At 41.1% G+C, this 12,136-nt stretch overlaps 1 protein-coding gene across 1 annotated transcript in view; it reads right to left on the reverse strand.

Moving 5' to 3' along the window:
* The window catches only part of BIRC6 (baculoviral IAP repeat containing 6), a 965,314-nt gene that overhangs the window by 640,138 nt on the left and 313,040 nt on the right, over positions 1 to 12,136 (reverse strand). Inside the window, 3 exon segments of the mRNA XM_030196513.1 lie at positions 1,084 to 1,298; positions 7,146 to 7,245; positions 8,466 to 8,780. Coding sequence (XP_030052373.1) covers positions 1,084 to 1,298; positions 7,146 to 7,245; positions 8,466 to 8,780 — 630 coding nt within the window.

The following is a 12,136-nucleotide window of genomic DNA, read 5'->3' on the forward strand; positions in this document are numbered from 1 at the left end:
TGTCACGTTCTATTTCCATCCTGCCTGGCACAACCAAATGATACTGTGGGTCAGGGAGTAGACAATTGGTACCAGCAAGCTTCAATAATCCAGAAATCAAATGTGTCTACCACTAGATTGTCTTTTACTGGTATTGTTCAATTGGGAGAACCCAGAAGGTTGGATTATTTGGGCAGCAGCCTCCTCAGCGCTAGCAGGTTTGGTCATTTCAAACCTTATATATTTAAGACACAAGTGGAACAGAGTATCTCTTAGCATTACGTGCAAGATCATATATACTCATCTATCCAAGAGTTAAACAAAAAACGGACTGGATAAGGAATAATCACATACATAGTTATATTTCTATATTCAGCTTCTCTACTTTTAGCATTACAAAACTTGAATTTAAGACAGAGGGAGAAGAGCTTGGGTGTCAATGATAGGGGGAAGTGGGCTAGCTAATAAAGGGGCTCTTTTACTGAATTTTAGCACGCACTAATGGAATTAGCACGAAGCAGCCCATAGTTTAGCATATGCTAATTCCATTAGTGCGAGCTAAACTTCAGTAAAAAGGCCCCAAAGACAGAACAAAAACTGACTAGATAAGGAGAACTACTTAGAATTGGTCAGAGTCCCATCGTTCAAAGCTTGAATGTACTCTTGCAAAGCAGAAAAAAAAAAATAACCTGACAAAATGGATAAGCAATAGTAAATGAAGATACCTGTACCATCCATTCAGTCTGCAATAGGTCTTTTTCTGCCATCTTCTACTATATTCTCATCCAGTCCAAATTTTTAAAAATACACTTTTTTAGGCTAGCATATATAGCAGCTGAACCCCTCTTTTTCCCCATCTTCTTTGTGTGCTCTCATTTATTGTGCACCATTATCTAATTTGCTTGCTTATATAGTATGACATACCATATCAAAACAGAAGATAAATTATTGCTTACGTGACATACAGCCTTCCATGCAGTGACAGCTTTTCAAATGAACATCTCTTAAATGTGTGCAAAGAAGTTAATGTTTCTATATCTTAAAATTAAAAATATGCTTCAACGAATATACTTCAACTACATTTTGATTTCTGGCTGTTATTACCTTCATGAACCTGCAAACAGGTGGTGGTATTAAATCATACAGAATGAGTGAGTGAGTACTGATGTCTGTGGCCACTACCAATCGTCTTCCATCCACCTCTTCTCCTAAACTCCAAATGTCTATCGATAAGGAAGCCAAATCTCCGCAAGTGGGAATCAATATGTCCGTCAACAGAACAGGTCTACCAAAATCTAGGGTCACAAATCTCCTTGCTCCTACAGCAAAGAGAAGATTGAAAAATTCTTTATACAGACCCTTAGATTTCAGATCCATTTTATTTCTTTGTTAAACAGCATTCATTGCAGTTCTGCTTAATGTCAACTTTTAAAATACAGTGTCAGATTGAAGCATTTTTCAACCTCACAAAAAAGTTACAGCTCTTTACATAAACTGAAATATTTTAAGAAAACTGTTGAAATTAATCTTTATCAAAACAAGTAGTTTGCATTTTAAATATTAAACAATTTGTAAGAATTATGTATGCTACTGGTCAGTCACTTTTACAACAATGTCACAAGTAGTGTCAGAGGAGCCTTATTTTTCTCACCCTTGTAATTCAGGGGACATCAGGGCTTTCTTATACCTAACCCACTCTTTTAACCCATTAGTGCCCAATGTTCCCATAATAAAATCCCATATGGGAACGTTGGGCACTAATGGGTTAATGGACTGTGCTGAGAAAAATAAAGGTTTGTGAACCTCTTAGGATAGTCTGTATTTTAGAACAATTTATATTCAAAACATGATTAATTTCTAATATAAATTCCGCTAAGACAAATATAACCCCATAAATGTAGTGATTCACTCACAAAGGAAATATTTTGATTATTTACTCAACAAGCAGATTTAACAGTATCACGGTGTAAAAACTATGGGAACCAATCATTCAGTAATTGATGGTACCTCCTTCAGCACAAATAACTTCTACTAAAAAAAATTCCTTTAACTGTGGATCAGTCTCACATTTTTGAAGAATTATGTCCCATTTTTCTAAATAGAACTATTTAGACTCTCTGACATCTAAGGGCTTCCTTTATCTGTGACAAAAACATCCTTGGACAGGTTTTAAACAGGCTATCACTGTTAAGCTCTTTTTTATGTGAAGCAATTTTTTTTTTTTTTATTGAACATCTGGCCCAGCAGAATACCCAAATCATTGCTCCACTTGGCCAACGAAGTATTTAGCTCTCTAACAGGGGAAAGTCTCCAGTAACCGCTTGTGTAGAAAGGAGACAGAGATTGGGTCACCTGTGGGCAAGGCATACAAATATTTGAATTTAGATCTCACTTCAATTTTCAGTACAGTTTTACCCAGAAAGCCCATATAATGTGTCAGTTGCTGAAATGCAAATTTATCGGCCAGATCCATAGCATATCGAACAACACATCAGAATGTTGGATGTCCCCTTCTTCGCTAACCATGTGTTCCACTAAGGAGAGCCTGTGCTCTGCCCATCAAATCACCTTTCGGTTATCTAGTCCTGCTTGGAAATTTGCACTAACCTGTATCAGCAATAGATTACTACACCCCGTGTCAAAAGCCCAAAGCATAGTCATTCCCTTCCAAAGAACCTTCATGGGATGAACTATAGTGCTAGTTCACAAATATCTAGGTAAGGCAGAGTGTTTCATATGTAATAGATAATATAAATGCCAAGGGTGAGCTAGCGCCTTTTCCACTGCCAGCAGGGTATAAACCTCCTTATCAAGCAATTAATCTCCCAAGTGCCGAGGCAGAGAGGTTATATTTCATCTTTAATATCAGGAAGACTTCTAAGCCCCCTTGCTTCCCATTTCCTTTTAAATATCCAAGTTTTATTTTAGATTTTTATCTACCCCAAAAAAACAGGTCACTTCAATAGATACTTTTAAGATATTTCTGTTTCACATAAATTGGGAGCATTTGTAATAGATACAGCCATCTGAGGAAAAAGTCATACAAAACAAGTTTATTCTACCCATTATGTAGACCATTTCTGGCAACTCCTTTTTATACAACTCAACATTTTAGAGATATTAATTTGATACAATTGTAACATATTTACCAAGTTATATTCTCAGATAAGTTAAGGAGTCTTTGGCCTAATGTAACTGACATCCCACATCTCCAATGAACACAGCCTTTGGTTTGAGAGGCCAAAACCTTGGATTTGGAGACGTTCAACCTAAACCAGAAACCTAATATTTTCTTTAAAAATTTCCAATAAAGTTGGTAAAGAACTCTCCAGGACACCTATATGGACTAAGAGATCATCTGCGAAAACAGGTATCTTAAAAAGTGCCCAACTGAACCCCCTTAATATACAGATGACTTGGGCTGTCCCTAATCAAGGGATCTAAGGTTAATACAAACAATAAGAGCAATAAGGGCATTCAATCTCGTTACTCTCTTACCTAAGATGATCAAAAAAGAGCAATTATCAGATTTTTAATACATTTTCATCATGTCCTAGATAATTATCAAGGAGACCCTACCGATATCTTGAATGTGAATTGAGCAGGTTTTGACAAGTTCTGTATTATCTGCTGCTCTCCAATATTTTTCCTTCGCCCTTTATTCACTGTGCTTGGTGGCTTGGGACTGCAGTATCAAATATATGCTGATAATATTCAATTCTTTTTTAAAACTGACAAATCTATTAACGATAGTTCATAAATATAAATGTAAGAAATCCAAACCATCAATCACTGGATAGAGGTTACTGACCTGAAACTAAATATGACTAAGAACCAGATTCTTTTTCTTTCTGGTTAACTGTTGCAAACGTTCCTACTCAGATTCAGCAAGGATTACAAAATTTTGGTTAAAATACCAATTGGGATGATTTTTTCAAAATTGATGAGATATTTAAAAGATTATCTAAATATGTCAATTTTAGAACACTGATCAGATAGCACTTCAGCAAGACTCTGATCATGCACAAAAATGGCATTTTACTTAAGAACATAAGAGTAGCCATACTGGGTCAGACCAATGGTCCATCTAGCCCAGCATCCCGTGTCCAAACAGTGGCCAAGCAAGGTCACAAGTACCTGGCAAAAACCCAATTACCAGAAACATTCCATGCTACCAATCGTGGGGCAAGTAGTTGCTTCCCCATGTCTGTCTCAATAGCAAACTATGGACATTTTCTCCAGGAACTTGTCCAAACCTTTTTTAAACTCAGATGCACTAACCACTGTTAACACATCCTCTGTCAAAGAGTTCCAGAACTTAACTATTTGTTGAGTGAAAAAATATTTCTTCCTATTTGTTTTAAAAACATTTCCATGTAACTTCCTTGAGTGTCCCCTACTCTTTGTACTTTTGGAAGGAGTAAAAAAAAAAATCAATTCACTTCTACTCGTCCTACACCACTCAGGATTTTGTAGACCTCAATCATACCTCCCTCTCATCCGTCTGCAGCTTTTCCTCATACGAGAGGCATTCCATCCCCTTTATCATTTTGGTCGCTCTTCTTTGAACCTTTTCTAATTCCGTTATATCTTTTTTTGAGATACGGCGATCAGAACACAATATTCAAAGTGCGGTTGTACCATGGAGCGATACAGAAGCATTGTAGTATTTTCGGTCTTATTCACCACCCCTTTCCTAATAATTCCTAGGATCCTGTTTGCTTTTTTGGCCACCACCACACTCTAGGCAGAAGATTTCAGCATATTGCCTAAAATGACACCTAGATCTATTTCTTATGTTCTGACCCCCAAGGTGGGCTCCAGCATCAGGTAACTGATATGGAAAATTCTTCCCAATAGGCATCACCTTGCATTTGTCTACATTAAATTTCATCTGTCATTTAAATGCCCAGTCTTCCAATTTCCTAAGGTCTTCCTGCAATTTTTCACAGTCCACATGTGTTTTAACCACCTTGAATAGTTTTGTGCCATCTGTAAATTTAATCAATTCACTCGTCATTCCGATGTACAGATCCCTGCAGCACTCCACTATTTACCCTCATCCATTGAGAGAAATGGCCATTTAACCCTACCCTCTGTTTTCCGTCCAATAGCCTAATGCTTAATTGCTTCTATCACCAGTGCTAGCGTTTTACAAAATTACAGTGTCTGACCCTTTGAGGTACACTGGCACGCAACATTAGGAACCAGCTGACCAAATAAGGAACTCACCACTAGGTGTCATACACTGCCACTTTGAAAGATGGCATTGCTCATCCTGTCATTGTTTGTGGGGGAGGGGGGGAAAGAATTGCAAGAGTCCACAGGGATCCAGGTCCATTATGCAGAATTACGCAACTATGGATGCCATCAATTATGAGAGTGCATTTAGAATGTAATTTAATAAACGTTTGTGCACAAAAAGCCTCTTATTAAATTAGGTCACAAGCAGGCATAAAATGTCAGTGCCCACAATTAAGTACTATTTCTGCAAGATTTGTGCTAGTCTTTAAAAAAATATGCAAACATTAGGTACCCTGTTTCCCCGAAAATAAGACAATGTCATATTAATTTTTGCTCCCAAAGATGCGCTAGGTCTTATTTTCAGGGGATGTCTTATTTTTCAAAATACTACAGTAAAATTGCAGCTTCTTAGAGAAAACGGCCACTGCAACTTTTAGCAGTAGCTTCCTAGAATTTCAGCAGCCTTTAACAGTCAAGGGTGCAGGATTTTCAGAAACATGCAAAATTCTTACTGTAGCAACATTTTACTGGCCTCTTCTACTCCGTCCTCTTCTCCATCTCCACTGTCCTTCTTCTGTTTTCTCTCTCTCTTTTTCCTTAATGTGCTCTTTTTCTGAATTTTCCAGTTTACCCTTTCCTTTGCCACCTCCTCAGCCACCAACCCTCAGGTATTCCAGTACTGATTTGGTCTGGCAGCCATTCACCATTTTCTCCAGACGTTTGTCTTTCAGTTTGTTGCCTGTAAAGTTGATTTCTTTTAATTTGGGGCAGTCAACCAGTTCTGTAGGAATTTCACTCTGTTATTAAGGTAGACATATCCAAGCTCTTGAGAGCTGGTAGGAGGCTGACGTCGGGGTCGAGCTCCTCGATGGAGTTGTCAGAGGCGGAGACAGTGCCAAGAAGGGCGAGCTCGGGCGGGTCCGAAAAAGCCGCGGGGGAAAGCGGAGAGCTCGTTACTGGAGACATTGAGCAGCGCCAGCTTGGCGCAACGGCGCTGCTCCAGCAACAAAGCCTGTAGCCTGTTTCCACTGAGGTTCAGCGTGGCCAGCTCCTTCAGCTCCCCCAGTTCGTCCGGCAACTCCCGCAGCTGGTTGCCCGAGAGATCGAGAAGGCGCAGGGAACACAGGCTGCCAAGCCCCGGGTGGAGCTGCTGAAGGCCATTCCAGCGCAACACTAGACTGTGCAGCAGTTGCAAAAGCGCCAACTCGGCCGGCAACACACGCAGGCTCGGGCAGCGCGACACCGCCAGGTAACTGAGTGACAGCGAGAAAAGAACCTGCGGCAACACCCCATCAGCCTGTTCCAACCGCTGCTCCACCGCAGCCCTTGCAGCACTAGTTCCTGCCGCTTCTCGCGGCTTGCTCATTCAATCTCGGACCACTCAGCCTCCATCTTGCTCACGCCTTTTCCGCTGCCGCCCTCTCAGCTCCATGACCTTCCTGCAGTGGCCGCCCGGCATTTAAACCTTTTTAAGTTGCAGCGACAGCAGAAAAGGCGAGGAAAGGTCACATCATGGATACGGGGTGCCAATGCCGGGGGCGGGAAGCGGAAGATACAATTTGGAGCTAGGTCTTACTTTCGGGGGAGGCCTTATATGTAGCAATTCAGCAAAACCTCTACTAGGTCTTACTTTCAGGGGATGTCTTATTGTCGGGGAAACACGGTACCTTCTTCACTTCCAATCTGCCCTCTTAATGTAATTTACAAGTACAGCCCTACTCTGGAGATCAAAGAAACTAAAATCACATTGCAGCAGAGCTGACTCTGGTTTCCTGTCTCCAGTTTGATGATAAAGCGCAGTCAGGCTCAATGGTCTGTGGTCTGGGGAGAGAGACCAAGACACAGCACATTTCCTGTAACACTGGAGGGATTGTTAAACTTGGTATACAGAAATGACACATTCATAACCTGCCAATTCTCACCTGAGTGCATTCTTTCTATAATGATGGATTGGTGGGGTGGAGGTTGAAGAAAATGAGAAGCATGAGAAATCGCAAGAGCAAGACCGGACCCCAGAGGATTCTGGAAAAGAAATGTAGAAAATGTATTCAAAATAAATACTGTTTAACGTGATCAGTTATTTAAAAAAAAAAAAAAAAGTTGAACTGCATGAACATCCTTTGTGGTCCATTGTTTTTCACAAAAGAATACTAAGTTTAACATGAATTTAATCAAATATCAGATGTCCAGTTTATAATCTGTGTACAGTACTTGAACTATTATATTGCTGTAACATTTTAAGCTACGTTTTAATACTTTGTGATTAAACAGTCAAATAACCTTGGCAAACTGACAAGCACATAGCTACTAAGCTCCTAGAGATCAATCTGCATTCTACCCTCTTAAGTCTTAATTTGTATACACTCCTAGGCCCCGATGCTCAAAAGTAAATGCTGGCACTAGGCCATTAGTGTCGTACTAGCACCCTCATTTACTTGCGCAGAATGTTCAGAGGCTCAGAGCACAGGAACTAACGAGCATGCGAACAATGCAAGTAGCATGCTAATGTAGTTAAGCTCATTTTAAATGAGCTCATTTTGTATTCCTCCCCAATGCTCAGAAAAGAGCGCTCAAAACAAAAACACCTTATCGCTGCAAAAAATAACGCCAGGTCTGAGCAGGCGTTAGGGAGTAGGAAGAGAATTTCTCACGATTCTCATGAATCTTTCTGCAAAATCTGCAGGTTTTGAATGCTTTTGGAAGCAGAAGGAAGCCTGTGCAAGCCCTTACGCGTTCGTCTTGAGAAACAACAAACCCAAGTGAAAGAACACTGACATTTGATTCCTGCATCTAAATTTAAAGCGTTCGTGCTAAAAATTAAAAACTCTCAAAGTGAAAACACACATTGGCATCTGTTTCCCACATGCAAATATAAGCACCCAAGCTAAAAACAATTTTAAAAGCTTATGTTTAGGTTGCAGAAAACAGACGCCAATGTGTGCTTCACATTCGGATTTTGCCAGGCACACGTGCACAGGAGCTGAGCTTACCGCGGAACTGTTCAGTGCATGCAACAAGCACAATCTTCCCACGCCAATGAACAATCCTTTCACCAAACTCCCTAATGCTCAACATCATGAGTGTGCCTATATTTGCATCTCATTAGCATTGAGCATTAGGGCATTTTTCTTCTGTGCTGATCCGGAAGTATTTTTTACGGGGCTAGTCAGAACAGCACTGGAGTTTTGAGCATCGTGACCCAAATGTTTGATGCATTTTATGAAAAGAAATTAAGTCATTACCGTTCTGGATTTATTTGCATTTTTGTTATGAGCAGCAAGGTTGACTGGTGGGGGATCTGTGGTAGACCCTGGGAAAAGTTGAGCCAGCTCTGCACTGAGAACAGCAGAAAGTGATTCATTCGGTGGTGTGAGAGGTGGAGTCATGAACAGTGGTGTTGTCTTTGGAGTGGGTGGGATAACGTCAGAAGGATGAATAAAGAATCCTGGTGCAGCCACAGGATTAGAAGGTACAGAGTTGTGAACGGGACTGACTGCTGATGCTGCTGCAGCTGCCGCTGCCGTGGTCTGATGCAATTTTGCTTCCAGCTTAGCCTTCTATACAGAGAAAAAACAGCAATGCATATAGTCTGATAATTATCAAAATGTCAGAATGTGAACATTTTTCAAAAAATAGTTAAACAAAAAATAATCACACATTTAATCTAGCATGTCATAGAAAACTGTTTGGATTAGCAAGACAGATTCAACCTATAACAAGGTTTCCCAAAACTGTGAGGACCTCCATAACAGTGGTGGTCCTACCATTATGCTAATTGAGGCGGGAGCCTCAGACGGCATTTTCCATGGAGCGGCATCTCCCCCCTAGCTGGGTTTACCTTCTTTTTTTTCTTTTCCAAAAGGCAGCAGTGGCAGCGATTCCCATAGGCTGCCCTGCCGCCAGAATTGGCCTCTTCTTCCTACTGTGGCCCACCTCTTGACATAATTTCCTGTTTTCTCAGAGGCAGGATGCAGTAGAGCAAAGAGGCCAGTGCAGGCAGCAGGGCAGTCTATCGGAATCGTTGCCACTGCTGCCTTTTGGAAAAGAAACAAAGAAGGTAAACACAGGGAAAAGAGTTGCGGAGGGAAAGGGGGAGATGCCAGACCGTGGCTGGGGGCATCACCTCTGCCTCAGCCAGCAGATTGGCTTGGGCTGCCCCCACTCCATAAACATGTCATTGGCCTGCACCTCAGAGGCATAGGAGCCACAAAAGGATTGATAAGAGTTGACTTCAACCAACAGTGGAAGCCTAACACAGATGAAGCTTATTAAAACTGACAGGCCAAACCACAAAGATTGGAAGAAAAGAGATATACACGAGAAAGGGGACACAATGAGAGAAGCAGGCCTATAAATGCAAAATAGGTATTCACAATGATAAACTTAGCCACTTGATTCACCAAAATGCCCACTGACATGGGCACTGACACATCAACATAAGTATCTCACTGAAGCTGGCTGCCACTAATGAAAAGAAATGCTAAGGTAACTTGGATTACTTTGCCAACATAGAAAAGTGCTAACCACAAAGAAGAAAGTTAAAATAAGCTAAAAATCTTCCAAACAGAATAGTATAAATAAAACCAGAAATATGAAAAAAAAAATAGAATTTGGCACTTGAAGCCCACTTATATTAAAAAAATTGCATTTTAGAAAGAGAATGAATTTATATCATATTATACAAAACTACATTAAACACACATAACAGGTTTAAGAATATTAAACAATCTGAATACATAAGCTTTACAAATGGAGAAATTAGATCTTACCTGCTATTTTTCTTTCCTTTAGTCCCACCAGACTAGTCTAGAACTTACAGGTTTTTAAGTCCATTGACCAGCAAGTAGAGATAAGATCACAGCACAATTCTGTGTTTTCCAAGGACCATGCACAGCCCTAGCAATTCAACATTTTGATAAGAAAGCTGTGCACATGTGCAGAAAAAGCATAGTTTGTTCTTTCTAATACCTTTGATCATAAGAAAAAACTACATTGAAACACAAGACAAGGAGGATTTGAATTTGAGTGTAGAGGATAATTTCTTGATTTGAGTGTAGAGAACAATTTCTTGATTTGAGTGTAGAGGCCAGTTTCTTTATTTGAATGTAGAGGACAATTTCTTTATTTGAGCAAACTTCAAAATAAAGGTAGAGAGTGGCCTAGTGGTCAGGGTCATGGACTTTGGTCCTGGGGAACTGAGCTCGATTCCCACTTCAGACACAGGCAGATCCTTGTGACTCTGGGCAAGTCACTTAACCCTCCATTGCCCCATGCAAGCCGCATTGAGCCTGCCATGAGTGGGAAAGCGTGGGGTACAAATGTAACAAAAAAAGAAAGGGCAGCTATCTGGACTGGTCTGGAGGAACTTATGGAATGCACTTTTAAGAACTGTTGAAGGCAGGTAACCAGCTAGAAAATAAACAAGATTATAAGTACATAAGTGATGCCTCTTGCAATCTGCTTCTTGCTGGCCTCCCACTTATTCACCTCTCCCCTCTCCAGTCAGTTCAAAACTCTGCTGCCCGTCTCATCTTCCGCCAGGGTCACTTTACTCATACTACCCCTCTCCTCAAGACCCTTCACTGGCTCCCTATCCGTTTTCGCATCCTGTTCAAACTTCTTCTACTAACCTATAAATGTACTCACTCTGCTGCTCCCCAGTATCTCTCCACACTCGTCCATCCCTACCCCCTTCCCATGCACTCCGCTCCATGGATAAATCCTTCTTATCTGTTCCCTTCTCCACTACTGCCAACTCCAGACTTCGCGCCTTCTGTCTTGCTGCACCCTACGCCTGGAATAAACTTCCTGAGCCCCTACGTCTTGCCCCATCCTTGGCCACCTTTAAATCTAGACTGAAAGCCCACCCCTTTAACATTGCTTTTGACTCGTAATCACTTGTAACCACTTGCCTCCACCTACCCTCCTCTCTTCCTTCCCGTTCACATTAATTGATTTGATTTGCTTACTTTATTTATTTTTTGTCTATTAGATTGTAAGCTCTTTGAGCAGGGACTGTCTTTCTTCTATGTTTGTGCAGCGCTGCGTATGCCTTGTAGCGCTATAGAAATGCTAAATAGTAGTAGTAGCCTCACTGGGAAAAGACCAAGGGTCCATCGAGCACAGCATCCTGTCCACGACAGCGGCCAATCCAGGCCAAGGGCACCTGGCAAGCTTCCCAAACATACAAACATTCTATACATGTTATTCCCGGAATTGTGGATTTTTCCTAAGTCCATTTAGTAGCGGGTTATGGACTTGTTCTTTAGGAAACCGTCTAACCCCTTTTTAAACTCTGCCAAGCTAACCGCCTTCACCACGTTCTCCGGCAATGAATTCCAGAGTTTAATTACACGTTGGGTGAAGAAACATTTTCTCTGATTTGTTTTAAATTTGCTACACTGTAGTTTCATCGCATGCCCCCTAGTCCTAGTATTTTTGGAAAGCGTGAACAGACGCTTCACATTCATCCTCTTCCACTCCACTCATTATTTTATATACCTCTATCATGTCTCCCCTCAGCCGTCTCTTCTCCAAGCTGAAAAGCCCTAGCCTCCTTAGTCATTCTTCATAGGGAAGTCGTCCCATCATCATCATTTTAGTCGCCCTTCGCTGCACCTTTTCCAATTCCACTATATCTTTCTTGAGGTGTGGCGACCAGAATTGAAAACAATACTCAAGGTGCGGTCGCACCATGGAGCGATATAACGGCATTATAACATCCTCACACCTGTTTTCCATACCTTTCCTAATAATACCCAACATTCTATTCGCTTTCCGAGCCGCCGCAGCAGCACACTGAGCAGAAGGTTTTAGCGTATTATCGACGATGACACCCAGATCCCTTTCTTGGTCCGTAACTCCTAACGCAGAACCTTGCATGACGTAGCTATAATTTGGGTTCTTTCTTCCC

The sequence above is a fragment of the Microcaecilia unicolor genome, chromosome 3 (assembly GCF_901765095.1).
Source record: "Microcaecilia unicolor chromosome 3, aMicUni1.1, whole genome shotgun sequence".
NCBI lineage: Eukaryota > Metazoa > Chordata > Amphibia > Gymnophiona > Siphonopidae > Microcaecilia > Microcaecilia unicolor.